The sequence below is a fragment of the Onychostoma macrolepis genome, chromosome 17 (genome assembly GCF_012432095.1).
Source record: "Onychostoma macrolepis isolate SWU-2019 chromosome 17, ASM1243209v1, whole genome shotgun sequence".
Classification (NCBI taxonomy): Eukaryota; Metazoa; Chordata; class Actinopteri; order Cypriniformes; family Cyprinidae; genus Onychostoma; species Onychostoma macrolepis.
This window is the reverse complement of record NC_081171.1, coordinates 24,937,419-24,954,806: the sequence shown is the minus strand read 5'-3', so window position 1 is coordinate 24,954,806 and position 17,388 is coordinate 24,937,419. Positions and strand designations below refer to the sequence as shown.

The 17,388-nt window shown below is 35.8% G+C and overlaps 1 protein-coding gene across 1 annotated transcript in view; it reads right to left on the bottom strand.

Moving 5' to 3' along the window:
* The window catches only part of alk (ALK receptor tyrosine kinase), a 473,710-nt gene that overhangs the window by 252,844 nt on the left and 203,478 nt on the right, over positions 1–17,388 (bottom strand). The window contains 1 exon segment of the mRNA XM_058750233.1: positions 2,201–2,347. Coding sequence (XP_058606216.1) covers positions 2,201–2,347 — 147 coding nt within the window.

The following is a 17,388-nucleotide window of genomic DNA, read 5'->3' as shown; positions in this document are numbered from 1 at the left end:
AAACAGACTAAACTGAAGTCCCAACTCCTAACAGCAGTAAAGTAATGAGTTACATTTAAAATGTATGTAATTTGATTACAGTTATTTATGTCAATAAAATTACGTTACTTAAGCTACAAATGCAGTGTTAAAAAAAAAAATGAAGTAAAGTGTGTCAGTATGCCCTTTAATAAATCACCGGAGAATGCGAACTAAAATGTGAGTCCTACAACATTTAGATGCGACGAAAGGTTACCTATCATATTTCAAAATTTTGCACTCAACATATTTTAGTCTGGGATTATAGTTTGGGAAAAGTTCAACAAATTAATGTCTAGAAGTTTATGTCACAGTAACACTAATAAAGTAAAAAAATGAATGACTCATCAGAATGAGATCAACCGCTGGATTAAACTGCGCCGGCATCACAATTCAAGGCTTATTCCTCACAGTGCATCTTCTTCCAAAAACAAAAAGTAGCCGAGATGAACTTGAATCTTTCTACAGAGGTGACATGAGCGTATACATGTTCGCACGTCTCAAGCCTGGTTTCGCATGGATGATTATCTTATAGCGCACCATGTGCGTGGGTATGATCACATTATGTGAGCTCAGATGGGAAAGACTGGACCTTGCGTTGGTTTCATACGGATTATTTTATCAGAGAATTTTTGTTTTCGACATGACTTAATTTAATAATAGACACTTCAAGCTTTCTTTAGATATACTGTATTTCTCATGTCATTTTCGTTCATTCCAGTGACTCGTTTCAGGAAGATATTCACGGAGACTGAGAATGCAGAAAGCACACCCTATTAGTTTTCTTTATTTTACAAAATAAAAAAAAAAAAGAAGGTTTTGTTGATATTGAGAGTGAATCAGGGCATACAAATAATAGGCCTACTTATGTATTTTTTCAGTCAATATGAAATTAATGAAATAACTATGAATTTCTCTTTGTAGTGTATTTTTTAGGTTTGATAACTTGATGAGTAAAGTAAACATGAAAGTAACTTGAAAGTAAAGTAATTAGTAATCTGATTACTGCATTTAAAAGTAATGTAATCAAATTACAATTTTAAAGAACTAATTAGTAATTTGTAGTGGATTACTTTTTTTTTTTTTTTTGTAACCTACCCAACACTGATCACCAGCCTTCAGAAATAAATAAACAAACAAATAAATAAATAAATAAAATTATGAATATGCCATATCTATAGCGCTACATTTTCTGTTTTGTCTCATCTCACAAGTACTTTTTTGGCTGTTTGGTTTTATTACTTTCTTTTTGAAGCCTGCAAATTGGAGAATAATATCCAAGTGTTTTGTTTACACAGAGAGGCTTCCATTTGGTCGATCTATACTGGGATTTCTGTTTTGCAAAGCATGATTATGATCATTTTATAATATGTTGGATTCCTGCCGTGCAGTTGTATGTGCGAAAAGAACAAGAGAACACACGGAGCCTAGCAGTGAGTGACTGAACAGCATGTGGAACTGCTGCATTTGTCTTTCAAGTGCATGAGGTGCGCCTGAAGAGTTCGTAATTTCCCAACCTTCTCTGCAACCTGACTATCAAATGAGGCTTTCTAAACTCTTGCCCCCCACTTCTCTCACCCTTCAATCTCTCTTTCGTTCTGTCTGTTACATATAATTTCCATTCTGCCTCTTTTCAACTCTAGCTATTCCTCCCTGAGAAAAGATGAAATGGTTATTCACATGGTGAAGTTTTCCATTCTGTTCAGTATTTTGCACAACCACATCCACATTACCTCTTTCCTAGACACATTTATATGGTTCAAAGCTTGTGTAGCAGAGGGCTGCAAAAGTTGTGACGGTAAACATTTTTAACTTCCTTTTTGTGAGATGAGGGGCTTAATGAATGCCTCAATGAACCTCTTTTTGTTCCCTATAACTTCCCATAATTTATTTATTTATCAAATGTGTGTAGCAATTAAAAATACCTCAAATATAGCTTTGGTTAAAGTTGGTAGCACTCTTTTAAATTTGCTTTACTACACTATTATAAGAAAATTGTGCAGTCAATACCATATGGACCTATTTCTAATAATTGGTAAACAAATGTAGTCAAGCTAATTAATTACTTTTAAATGTTTCAATGTTCTTGACTTGAATAAAACCAATTAATTTATGTTACGATGTGAATCACATTGTTTCATTGAGAAAGCATCTTTAACATTGTAAAATAGAAGCTCTTTACCTTCCTCCCACCCCTGAGAGCTTGCTTTTGTCTTTGCCATCGTCTGGTCTTTCGCCCAGGAGTCCTCTGCTGATGTTAAACTCCAGGCGAACTCAGGATAATATCCAGCAGGCCCACGGTCACATGACTTTCCCTTTGAAGAGCAATCTGAAAGAGAACAATGACTTTACTAACATTTGCATATGCAAAGAAACCGCATTGTTCATTAGTTAACAGGACAGCTTTTATTATATGTTTTGGAGCAATTTTATGGACATTTTTGGTCCTATATATTAAATGACTCTCTAATTAGACACTTTTCAAACTCATTTCACTGTTGGTATATTGTTCTTCAAACTTGGACAGGCTGATCTGTTGACTGATTTTAAAAGGGTCTGGGGCATTAAACATCACCTTGACCAGGCTAAGAAACCATATGATAAGACCAGAAGACGAGAAAATCAGATTAGGCTGGTTTAAAAAGGCACTTTTCACACACACACACACACAAAGTGACATACAAATAAAATGCATGCATACATACAGTTCACTGCAGTTTCCAGCTGATGTGACCATTAGTTGCATTTACAATTGCTAACAATTTTATATAATTTCACACAAATTATGATTATAGACTATCAAATACACACAAACACACACACACACACAGAGATATAGATAATTGCACAATACTAAGTTGTGACCATAAAACACTTTTATCATGGCGCATAATTGTAAACTAATACATTTTGACATTTGCAATAACCAGGTCCATTTGTATGGCTTTTCTGAAGTTGTAAACATGCTTATTAGCTCACCTGGTATAGCACTGTGTGGTATGAGACTTGTGAAACATTGTTAACACTATCGTTTTTAGTGTTGATGCATGTTATTTTAACTCACTTTTTCCTGAACCATGATAACTATTGGGATTTCCATCACATTAAAATTCCATGCATTCTGTGGGGGACCTCTATGTCTTTCTAATTCTAATTTCAAAGCTAGTATTTTCAGAGTTTAGAGAAAATATACTAGGCACCAATTTGTGTCCTCTTTTGATCACATCTTGTTCTCACTGAGTAGCACCTGAAGCAAAAGCAAATGTATCTTTAGAAAAGGTAATGTCTAGACTGCATTATAATTAACTCATTACCCTGTCGATGTGATAATACCCGCCAATCATCTTCTCTTCATCACTATGATTGGCTGATTACTCTGTCAAGGCTAATTACGACCTCTCTTACTTGCAACAGGTCAGAAGATCAGCCTGAGTAATGCTGCATTCACGTGCTATCGGAATTATCGTAAATAGTCAATTTCCTAGTTGGAAATTGGCCATATAAGGCATCTCTAAGGCTGTTCATGTCCAATTTCCGAGTAGGAAGCTCGTATTTACGATAATTCCGATAGCACGTGAATGCAGCATAAGTCAAAAAGGCTCACTCGTATAACATTTCCAGTTACATCCAAACCAAATTAACTTGAAACGATGATCTGTGAGAGATTGTGGTTAAATTAAAGGTGCACTTGTGGTTCTTAGAATTTACTGACTACAAATCCAAAAGAAGGTGTCCACCATGCCATAGAACGATACTTTGATTTAAACTGATTTAATAAACATTACATTATTTTATGTATGTTATGTAAGTTATTAGTTTATTTTAAATAGTATTATTTTTACCTGGAAACCAAATAACATACTATTTCATCTCATTTGATGCACAAACTTTGTAAGTAAACTGTTTCATCATAATTCTGTTAATTTTCTGCTATGACAATATACTAGGTATGCACGATATTATCGGACTGATATCGGAATCGGCCGATAATGGTTTTAAATGTAAATATCGGCATCGGCCTGATATGAAAAATTATGCCGATATGTCTTGCCGATAAGAGGAATGGCTTAACTCACATGTGCTCAGGGTATGCTAGTGATTAGATCACGTCAGCAGCATGGCTCATTCTTGAAGCAAAGTTTTGTCTGAATGACGATTATATTGACTGTTTTGGATCCTTGTATTTAATCTGTGAAAGCACGTACAGAATGACACGTTCGGTGTATAATAGAGTAAACAGTAATAGCACGTGCAGCCAAGTAGGGCTCGCTGCACAACACAAGATCCAGGGGGCGTGGATGGATCCACATCTAGGGGGTGGAGATTGGTAGGTTTAGGGGTGGAGATGGGTGGGTTTAGGGATCAGGGGGTCTTTGTGCACCGGCAGCAGTGACAGTCTCCCCCAGGTCCTAATGCCCGTTCGGTAAGGAGTTTTAATTTGTAGGGGGCGCTGTTGGTCTACTTTTAATTAAAAGTAAAAAACCAAAACAAATCGCGCACACTATTTATGCAAAAAATATATCAAAATATTTATTAACGACGTTTCGTCGCATGACCTTCATCAGGAATTTTTTTTCTTTTCAAACATGACAATCACAAAGTGAACCACATTTAAAGACAAATTCATGACCAATCTCTATAGAGATCCATTGATTAGTAACAACACACCATGGGTACATCATTAACAACATTAACCCATATACATATGCACATAAACACATCCTGTACATACATACATACTAACACACATATCAGGAACAAATTACATTATAACATCACATTAAATAGAGCTTCATCATTCATGCCGTTAGGTGATAATGTCTGAAGGGTAAAAATCCAAAACAGCTCACGTTGCTGTAAAAACAATTCAATATCGCCACCTCTAGGTGGCACATTAACCCTTTCAATACCACAAAAACGTAAGAACGTAGAAACATCGTGATTCAAGGCATGAAAATGAGCTGCAACTGGATAGTTAAAATCTTTTCTCCTAATAGAACTCTTGTGTTCACTAATTCTTTGTTTCAGTTGACGTGATGTATTTCCAACGTAAGCTAAACCACAAGGACAACGAATCAAATAAACAACATGCGTAGAAACACAGGTAATAACAGAGTTAATTCTATATTTCTTACCGGTTCTTCGATGACAAAAGAAAGAAGTTTTTGATGTATTATTGCATTGAGCACAATTACCACATCAATAATTACCATTTGGTATCGGGGTAAGTAATCTCTGAGTAGACTCAAGCGTATCTGTCTGAAAACGAGCATGTACCAAAGAATCTTTCAAATTTTTGGAACGTTTGTAGACAATCAAAGGTGGATGTCGAAAAATGGTACCCAACTCCGGATCAGAGGACAACAAATACCAATATTTCTTAAAAATCAATCTCATTAAATAAGACTTAGTAGAATGTGTTGTAATAAACGTAAAATATTTTTTTTTTACTTTTTTCATTTTCTTTTTTAACAACTCCGAACGAGTCTTTTGAAAACCACTATTAAACGCTTCTTCAATCCATCCCGAAGGGTAACCCCTATCTAAATACTTATTTTTCATGATTTTCGATTTTTCAATAAAGTCTTCATCAGAACAACAAATCCTCCTCAATCTATAAAATTGGCTCTTAGGAAGTCCCTTTTTTAAAGAAGTCGGATGAAAACTGGTTGCGAGTAACAAAGTATTGTGATCCGTGTCCTTGGTGTACAAAGTCGTTATCAATTTATCATCATTTCTTTGGACCCACATATCTAAAAAATGTACTCTCAACGAATTACATTTACATTTACATTTAGTCATTTTGCAGACGCTTTTATCCAAAGCGACTTACAATTTGGGGAACACATGAAGCGATTCATCTTGAAGAGGCAATTCGACAAAGGAAGTGCTTGTAACACCAAGTCTCAGGCATTGTTTAAATAAGTACAAGCTAGCAAGGGAAGGAATAAGTAAGGAGAAAGATTTTTTTTTTTTTTTTACACTCCAAAGTAAATTCCAAATCTTCCTCAAAGTTATTAAGAATCGAGACAAACTCTTCAACTTCATTTTTATCTCCCAAAAAAATACAAAATATATCATCAATGTACCTATACCATTTAACAATACGTGAACAAAAAGGATTTTTTTTGAGCATCAAATATTGTTCGAAATATCCCATAAACAAATTGGCATAATTGGGGGCAAAAATCGAGCCCATAGCTGTACTGCTAATCCGAAGAAAAAAATCCTTATCAAAGTTGAAATAATTATACTTCAAGACATACGAAGCCATCTCAACCAAGAACTCCGAAGGTGGAATAATATCACCTCGTGACAAAAAATAATGTCTAAGGGCACTGAGTCCTTTCTCATGTGAGATGTTAATATAAAGGCTTGTTATGTCTAAAGTTAATAATAAATAAGTTTCAGGTAAATCATTTAGCTCAGAAATCTTATTAATAAAGTCATACGAGTCCCTAATGTAAGATGGTAACAACTGAACAAAAGGTTTAATAAAAAAATCAACATATTGCGATAAGGGAGATAAAAGAGAATTAGTCTGTGCCACAATGGGACGTCAGTTGTACAGGATGTGTTTATGTGCATATGTATATGGGTTAATGTTGTTAATGATGTACCCATGGTGTGTTGTTACTAATCAATGGATCTCTATAGAGATTGGTCATGAATTTGTCTTTAAATGTGGTTCACTTTGTGATTGTCATGTTTGAAAAGAAAAAAATTCCCGATGAAGGTCATGCGACCGAAACGTCGTTAATAAATATTTTGATATATTTTTTGCATAAATAGTGTGCGGGATTTGTTTTGTTTTTTTAGTTTTTGACCTGGCTGGTCTTTGTTTCCAACACACCTATTTATTGCCGTCAGGTGTGCGGAGGTTTTGTTCATTTAATTAAATTAAAAGTAAAATAGCCTACACAAATAACATTTAGACTGTGTTTTTGATTAAATAAAGCAGTAATTTATGTCATAAAATAATGAGTATGTTTTGATTTAATGGTCAGAAGCTATAGCTTGCATGACAAAAACAAACAAACAAACAAAAAAAAAAAAAAAAAATCACAAACATGACACCTGCAAATTAATTGTAATAATAATTGTATATATATATATACTGATTTATTCATTAATGTTTTATTTTTTTCAAAGAAATCATGAGGTCTAAAAGATTTTCAGAATTTTTACAACTCTTTTGTTTTAGACCATCTACTAATGTTAAATCTTAAAATAAAATGTTAGGCTTAACACTGCATCTTTCTGGGGGACAATGCACCGATTGATATAGTTTATTTAACCTTTATTATTTTTTATTTAATTCTAATAAATCAGTTCTTGTTAAAAACTAACCAAAATTTAAAAAAAATTGCTTATAATTTCTGCACAGGAGAGACTTGTTGTTGTCGGTAGCGGTATCGGCATTGGTGTCGGCCAAAATGAGTTGAAAAATAGCAGCATATCGGATATCGGCAAAATCCAATATCTTGCATCCCTACAATGTACTGAAATAGTTCATTTCCAGATGCAGCTGAAGCTGATTATATGGCTGTTTGACATTTGAATATACAGTAGTTGCTTAGAGATTGATTGTCGTTCATGTTCACGCTGAAGGCAGGTTTTGCATGTCTTCAGCGATGGTTCTAATTAAAAAAACATTGTTTAAGGTCAAAGACTGTGGTGAGGTGACTGATGAAATGTGTCTTCAAAAAGACACATGATCATAGCTGTAGCAAATAACAGTTTGTTTGTTTTTTGATTGTTTGTTTGTTTGTTTGATTGTTTTTTTTACACTGAAATGAATGTATAGGTTCATCCAGGAGTGTCATTTGAGTTGCTTCATAGCCCAGTAAGATGGACAAAAAGTTGTCATTTCATGCTTTGTACTTTGAGGGTTTATATTGCATTTACATGTAATCATTTATCAGATGTTTTTTATCTGTGACTTACAAATGAGGATTATAGAAGCAATCAAACCAACAAAAGAGCAACAACATGTAAGTGCTGTGAAAAATCCAGGTTTCTTGGTTAGTCTATAGATAGACAGAGAGACAGACAGATAACATAGAATATAGAATAGAATATAGAATACTAGTGTCAGAGGGTCAAACTTCGAAAAGTAAAAAGTAGCATTCATGTCTTATGAATGTACAGTACTTCAGCAATAGTAGAAGTATCAAAGTACACATTCCCCTTAATAATATTTTAGTAATTATGTACAATTACTAAATTATTGTACACACTTGTGCAATGTAATTACAATTAGACTTGATAGAAAATTATGAGCATAATATAAAATAATGTTCAAATATTCATTCATTCATTCATCCATCCATCCATTCACTCACTCACTCACTCACTCACTCATTCTCTGCTCAGTTGTTTTTACACAGTAACCATTAATGGAAACATGGTTAAAAATAAATAAATAATAATAAATAAAAAAAAAAATCACCCCATTGGACATAAAAGTGCTCATAGCTGAATAAATATCCCTATATGAAAACCTTATCTATAAGAGGCCAGCAAATATAATTAATGTAAACTCAGCTAGTTTTTAGTGTTTTAAATTGAAGTTGGAGCTTAGCATTTGTAAGAGAGTGATATCGGGTAAAAGTAGATAAAGTGACAAAGTTTTAATTTAATAATGATGTGTCAAAGTACATTTGCATAGCTTATCTCATAAGTTTATCATGTAGCTCTGTAACGCTAATAATTTTAACACCGGTATTCACATAAAAGTGAATGTCAGAAGCCATTCTTCAGGAACTTTAACATGACTATGATGTTCATAGCTAGTTCCCACACTTTTCTTGAGGTATTTCATGTATTCGTGTATTCGTTTATTCTGCTAGAATGGCTTTCAAACCATTCCAACTGTGTTCCAACCACACATTCGTCTCGTATTCACTGGAGTGTTAAAAGCACCGGTGGGACCAGGTTGTTTATCAGAGGACTGCTGGTTGAAGCTCCAGGCGATGTACAAATACGCACATTTTCCGTACTTTTGCCCGGTGTGTGAGTGTGCTTCCTTGGTACAGTACTTGGGGCTTCCACTGTTAAGAAAGGCAGATCTCAGAGGAACATTTTATTGCCCAGAGGTTGATCTTTCATAGCTCAGACTTAATGGAGTTCTTTGTTATGTTTCATTTGGGAAGTATGCATTTTCTCTGTGTTAAAATAACTTGTGCTGTGCCAGTTTAATGTGCTAAGACAACTGTAAGCAGAAGCAGGCATACTTAAGTAGATTCCTCTAAATGCAGGGCTGGCTTAGACTTTGTTGGTGCCCTATAAAATGTACCACACTAATAAATGTAAAAAAAAAAAAACAGTCACACTTTGTTTTAAGGTCCAATTCCCGCTATTAGCAAACCAGACTTTTGCCTCAATAAACTCCTAATTTGCAGCTTATTAATAGTAAGGTTGTTGTTAAGTTTAGGAAATGGGTTGGATTAGGGATGTAGAATATGTTCATGCATAATATGTGCTTTATAAGTGATAATAAACAGTCAATATGTTAATAATAGGCATGCTAATAAGCAACGAGTTAATAAGAATTGGTTCCTATATTAAAGTGTTACTAAAGGTACATATTATTTTCAACTATTTAACATTATTTAGAGCTGGAAGTGGAAAATACTATGGTCAGTTTGCATACTGACAATGCAATATATAATGGCTGGGTATTGTTGGCTAAGATAATATTCATAAATATGTAACATGATGATATCATAATGTAACATAAATATATAAGCATCATGTCCAGACCAGTTTCAAGATTCGTAGTTGTCACGGATCCGGTCTATGAACTTCCGTTCACTCACCACCAGAGGTCACTCGCTCACCACATTGACTCGCATCACATCACACTGGACTCCATTTCCCATCATCCACTGCACTGATGAATCATACACAGCTGATTACATTGATTGCACATACACAGCTGAAGGCACTGATCACACAGCTATCACCAATCACACACTCTACTTAAGCCATGGACTTTCTCTCCCTCACTGCTGAGTATTGTATGCATTTATCGCTGTCCTAGCTTTAGCTACCTGTTTGCCATTGTTCGACCCTGCCTGTATTTGAATAAAACCTTGAATAAATATGTCCTTGAATAAAACCTTGCACATGGATCCGCACATCTCATGACTCATTTGCCCCTTAACAGAATACTCGGCTACCCAAGGATCCAGCAGCTTTTCCGATGAACATTGGCCAGATATGGACGCAGCAATCTTGTTGCTAGCACTCAAGCAGGGCACGCGGTCACTCGAGGGTTACATTGCGGAATATTTGGCTCTGGCTTATGGCTCAGAATTATCGGATGGTCAGCTGTGACTTTTTCTGTGATGGCCTTAATCAGCCTTTAAAAATCAAAAGTGATTCATAAGGGTCCCCGTTCGTCACTGAGTAGTTTTTTGGATTATGTTCTGTGGTCTGTTGGTTCAGCTTTCACTGTGGGTGTCGCGGAGGAACGCGACACCGCACTCTCTTGTTGGATAGCAGCCACACTGGAGCAGACTCACAAAGTAGTGCAGAACCTCTTGGGGTAGTGACACACGCTGCTGTGCTCTCCGAAGCAATGGCACTCGCTTCAGCTCCTTGTATGATGGTGGCGCCCAGCAATGTATTCTCAGCCTGTTGTGTTGCGGTCAAAGAGACTGTTACTGAACTCTCCCTGTGTCCGGAATTTACCATTGTAGAACCTCCAGAGGTGGCGGCAACTGCTGCAGAACTTCCAGAGGTGTCAATGGTATCCATCTGTGATTCCTTGTCCTGCCCCATCACGGCTATGGAGGCCGTCTGCGAATCCTCGTCCGGTCCTGTCACGGCTACGGAGGCTGCCTGTGAACTCTTTGCCTGTCCTGTCACAGCCAGAAGGGCTGTCCCTGAAATCTCGTCCTGTCCAGTCACGGCTATGGAGGCCGTCTGTGAACTCTCATCCTGGCCTGTCATGGCCACAGAGGCTGCTCTTGAACTTTTGTCCCGCTCTGAACCGGCCGAGGAGGCCATCTCTGAACTCTCACCCCGTGATTGTGAACTATCTGTTTTGACTGTCTCTGTCAAGGAATCTACCCCTAGTGAACAGTCTGTCTCCCCAGTTATTATTTATTTATTTATTTCAAATGAGTGCGAAATTGAGCATAATATTATATTATATCAGATGATAATGTCACACTCTGATAATGGAAGCTTCCATTTTATTTGGCATTTTATTACCATTTACAAACATACTGTACACTATAAAATGCAAATGTATACTACAATTTTACAATTTGTTCTTAGTATCTGATGAGATAAGTGTGTATATTTATATTAAAAACTTTTACAATTTTTGTTTTGGTTTCAAATAATGTAGGATATATATATATATATATATATATATATATATATATATATATATATATATATATATATATATACTGTATATACATATACATACAGTGGGGCAAAAAGTATTTAGTCAGCCACCAATTGTGCAAGAATTAATTGGTAAATTCCTCGGTAAAATAAGTATTTGGTCACCTACAAACAAGCAAGATTTCTGGCTCTCACAGACCTGTAACTTCTTCTTTAAGAGGCTCCTCTGTCCTCCACTCGTTACCTGTATTAATGGCATCTGTTTGAAGTTGTTATCAGTATAAAAGACACCTGTCCACAACCTCAAACAGTCCAACTCCAAACTCCACCATGGCCAAGACCAAAGATCTGTCAAAGGACACCAGAAACAAAATTGTAGACCTGCACCAGGCTGGGAAGACTGAATCTGCAATAGGTAAGCAGCTTGGTGTGAAGAAATCAACTGTGGGAGCAATTATTAGAAAATGGAAGACATACAAGACCACTGATAATCTCCCTCGATCTGGGGCTCCACGCAAGATCTCACCCAACTGTGAGCAAAAATCCCAGAACCACACGGGGGAACCTAGTGAATGACCTGCAGAGAGCTGGGACCAAAGTAACAAAGGCTACCATCAGTAACACACTGCGCCGCCTGGGACTCAAATCCTGCAGTGCCAGACATGTCCCCCTGCTTAAGCCAGTACATGTCCGGACCCGTCTGAAGTTTGCTAGAGAGCATTTGGATGATCCAGAAGAGGATTTGGAGAATGTCATATGGTCAGATGAAACCAAAATATAACTTTTTGGTAAAAACTCAAAGAATGCTGAGTTGCATCCAAAGAACACCATACCTACTGTGAAGCATGGGGGTGGAAACATCATGCTTTGGGGCTGTTTTTCTGCAAAGGGACCAGGACGACTGATCCATGTAAACGAAAGAATGAATGGGGCCATGTATCGTGAGATTTTGGTGAAGACCTCCTTCCATCAGCAAGGGCATTGAAGATGAAAGCGTGGCTGGGTCTTTCAGCATGACAATGATCCCAAACACACCGCCTGGCAACGAAGGAGTGGCTTCGTAAGAAGCATTTCAAGGTCCTGGAGTGGCCTAGCCAGTCTCCAGATCTCAACCCCATCGAGAATCTTGAAAGTCTGTGTTGCCCAGCGACAGCCCCAAAACATTACTGCTCTAGAGGAGATCTGCATGGAGGAATGGGCCAAAATACCAGCAACAGTGTGTGAAAACCTTGTGAAGACTTACAGAAAACGTTTGACCTCTGTCATTGCCAACAAAGGGTATATAACAAAGTATTGAGATGAAATTTTGTTATTGACCAAATACTTATTTTCCACCATAATTTGCAAATAAATTCTTTAAAAATCCTACAATGTGATTTTCTGGATTTTTTTTTCTCATTTTGTCTCTCATAGTTGAGGTATACCTATGATGAAAATTACAGGCCTCTCTCATCTTTTTAAGTGGGAGAACTTGCACAATTGGTGGCTGACTTAATACTTTTTTGCCCCACTGTATATATATATATATATATATATATATATATATATATATATAATTTAAATAAATGATTAAAACAATACAATTATCATCGCAATCTGTTTTCTTTTTTTTTTTTTCACCAGAATCTTTTTTGACCCACATGTGCAATTTGTCAAAGCATTTCAGTTCACTGTAGTTCACCCGAAAGTAGAGCGCTCTGTCTAACAATATCAAGTTTTAAAATACGCTGCATTAGAGCTTGTTAATATTTCATGACCTAACACTTGTGAAAGTGCTAGATTTTAGAGAACACTCCTGAGCTTTCCTTCCACTTAGTGATTATCAACCACAATTGCTAAGATGGTGAATCATTTGTTCAAACCCTCAGATAATGTTAAATGCCAGAGGGAAACTTAGGTCTCAATGAGATGTGTTGCTGTGATGGCTCTTTTCAAGGTTGCACACTAATTTGATTTCAGGAAGCACTGCTTTTTTTCTGACAGGACATATTGCTCACCAACTTCATCAACAATTTTATTTCAGGGAGAGTGTATATATTAACCTTTAGAACAAGCCTTAAAATTGTCATTTGAAAAATGATTTCCGTGATTTTGGAGACAAAAGACTTTGATGTACTGTGAAAGCATATTGTAACTTTAAAAACTCAAAACTGCTACAACAATATATATTGAAAGTATAAGGATGGAATGTTTGTGGCTGTGTGTAGCACCTACTACTCTGCATATTCTTTTAAATTAGGGTAAATAAAGTAACAGTATAACATTTTATTGTTATTTTATTGCTTTACTGCCCAAATACTGGCCAGAATAAACATTTACATTTATGCGTTTGATAGACGCAGAGTGAACCTAATTGCTATCAACATTTTCTAATGTTCAAGCTACAGGAATGCTATATTTATTTCATTTTATTTTATTTTTTAAATGAATAACACAACTAGATAATAGACCTAGATTTAAGTGAGAAATACAGACACATTTAATACATTCACAGTGTTAAGAATGTATTCTGTTCTAACTCAACTTGACATACCCTATCCCGACATTAAGAAAGGGTGTCCCTTTGTGCAGCACATTTCAGAATGGACTGTTTTGTGAATCTGTTTTATGAATGTAGTAAAGGCTTTGCGGTAGCTATTATTAAAGGAAGTGCAGAGTATATTGAACCTGACAGCAAACCCACAACTCGTATGTGAACACAGCAAAGTGCTCTTGTCAATTTATTTTACATGTGAAGAGAGTGTTTACATTTTTAAAAGCACATCAGCAAAAACAACTTGTTTCATAAGGGTATGAAAGAGGATAGTCATGAAAAATCTGCTTGGTCGACAGTGCCCAAACTGAGATGGATCATTGTAAGTGATCGGTCTGGAACACTCTACATATAGGTGGGGCACAAATAGCACTTCACATTGGAGACTCAACTCACATTTGATTCTTATAGAGTTTGACAAGTATAAAAAATGGGTAAAATTTCAGTTGTGTTTGTGGCTGTGTGTAGCACCTGCAACTCTGTGTATCCTTCTAAAGTAGGGTACACAAAAGTTGTAACTTTTTTAATTCTCTGCCATCTTGATTTTTTTTTTTTTTTTTTTAACTAAACTCAATTTAAACAATTTGGGATTGTTTTTGTTGTGAAGGTTACATCCAAAGTTGACTTAGAATTTAATCAAAATGATGTATTATCCATATGCTGCAAATCTGTTGTGTCCTTGGTCTCCAAAACCATACTCTTAAAAGCAGTTTCTCCACCCTACTTGTTCCAAATGAGGCTGAAAGAAATGATTCAACAAATCCTGCGACAAGTTCTGGATGTGTCACATGGTTCCTGCACCAACACAGTGGCAATCTAAGGGAGAATTGATGACTTACCAGATGGCCAAGGACACAGATTTTATTGGCCATTTATCCTCATTTAGACCCCTCACTTATCTAATGTCTTAATTCCCTGAATGTGTGATCATATCCCCTTTGACACTCATTGAAGCAAACACTTAGAGTCGATCAGTCACAATGACCCTGAAAATGTCTGCAATTAAACTCTGAAAATCTGTGGTTTCAAGTAATGGTTTCCTTGAGCTTTGTTTCCATTCGTGTATTCACATAAAACAGAATTACAAATTTCCTTAATCAGAACTAGTTCAAAACACAATATTGTATTTTAAATGAACAGAATTTGCAATTCTTATAGATCCTAAAAATCATGTGCTACCTGTCACAAAGCATTTGCAGAGATTTCCTTGACGTTACATAGGTAAGCCATTTTGTGTTGTATAAACCTTTAATAGCACTTCTGAGAAGAATGTTTTATTTCAGGAGATCACTACTTAGTTGCTAAGCATTCTGCAAAATCCTTATCCTGACAATGTCACCCGTTTTATGTATAACAGTGCTTATTAGAAACTATTATACATAACATTTTAGCTCTGCCAAGATTCAATGCACTGTTTAAATGATTAAAAAACCTTTTCAAGGGACAAAAGGGTCTTTTAGTTTTAAATTACTGCCACTAAATCAAATTGTTAAATTTTTTTAAGATACTGGAGTATTCGCATATAACTCGATTATTTTTAGAGTGATATGGTTTTGGAATGCAATTTCAGTAATTGCAACAGACAAAAATTCGTAGGATTGTTTAAACAGCTTTATAATGAAATTGCCCAACTTTGCGGCACACATGCATATTTTCATTTTTCTCATGGCCTCTCAAGTTACTGAGAAGGACATTTACATGATTGCACCATAAAAACTGCAAATGTCATGGTTTGGAATTACTCAAGAACTTTTGCCACAGCTGAGCTCTTTGGTCTCCCCACAACAGATAGTCAGGCGGGTTCGCCTGTAAGTGCTTTCAACCATGAGCGTTTACAGCCCATAAATTCGTTCATTCAAAATGGTCAATTATTCCCCTAGCTCTTTATATCCCACTCAGATGGGGCACAAGATCATAAAGGACTTGGATAGCGGGAGGTGTGTGGAATGACCAAGCTTCCTTAGAGGGAATATGTGCCAAGAGAGCATACTCTCTATCTGCGGACCAGCATCTCTGCCCCCACACTAAAGCAGAAATCACTCCCTGTAGTTGTCTCAGATGGCACACCTATGGACCGCACACATTCACTAACATTTGATCCATATTGCACAGAAAATGGCAAGCACTGTCTGTAATCACCAGTTCCAGATTTATTGGCTAGCTTAATAGTGGCCATGGTTAGCTATTTTATATATGTACTCAAAGCATTTTACTATGGTTTTGAGCAATTTTGTGCACAGTTGTTTATAGGGTCATGCCATTTATTAGATTTTTCCACACTTTGATTAGATTTTTCTCAGATGGACCAACCTATAAATGGCACATCAAAACAAAATAAACTGTGGTTTGTCATACTTGTTAGACAGGCTCTCACTGTCTTATTGAGTAGGATTTAAGGCCAGATTAAGTAGACTTGAAATTGTGCCTTAAGTCAATGTCAAAAATTAAATAAGCTGCATACAGGTCTTGTAAAATCACAGATAAAATCATTTGGAAAATTTGTCATTATTAGTCCATATTGTTACAAAGTTGTTAGCTTCAGGTGTTTGTGATTCTCTGTCTATAACAGTTGTGATTGCCATCTCATTGAAAAATGATTGAACACATTTGCATGCATAGAGAAAACACACGGAAAGGAATTTGCTGGCTGATAACATTGGGAAGAGAAAAGGCACAATACAACTATAACTGGCAAGGCTAAATTGCTTCAGCAGGGGATAAATTATGTGGCTGATTCATTCTAGGTGTTGCAGTTACCTCATTGTAGATGCACCGTTTGATTTGCTTTTGGTGGCGGGAAGACCTATAAAGAGAGTGTGCATTTAGTTAATGAGGCTGTAATGTCAGAGTGACCCCGGCCTCCTTTATCACACAAACTGAGATTGGGAGCTAGGTACCACATGGAGGTTAGCTAAAACACTGCCAGGTGGCCGCACGAATACAAATTAACTGTTGAGTTGGACGGCTGAACTGTGTCTTGTGTAATATTTTAATATATTTATATTCTATTTGATTCTAACAAGTGAAAATAAGCTGTTATTTCCTTAAAGGAATATTTAACATCTCAAAAAAGAAAATTTGGTCATAATTTGCTCGCCATTACCTTTTTTGCCATTACCTTTTAGAATTCTCCGCTTGTGCTGCTGAATATATATAGATATATATATCTATATACTGTATATCTATATATATATATATATATATATATATATATATATATATATATATATAAAGGAATTTTAAAGGATCATGTGACACTGAAGACTAGAATAATGGCTGCTGAAAATTCACCTTTGCATCACAGGAATAAATCATATTTAAAAGTATATTAAAATAGATAAAAACAACAACAACATTATTTTAAATTGTAACAATAACAATAATTCACCATATTACTATTTTTTACTGTATTTTTCATCAAATAAATGCATCCTTGATGAGCACAATACACTTAAAAAGCTATTACTAATCCC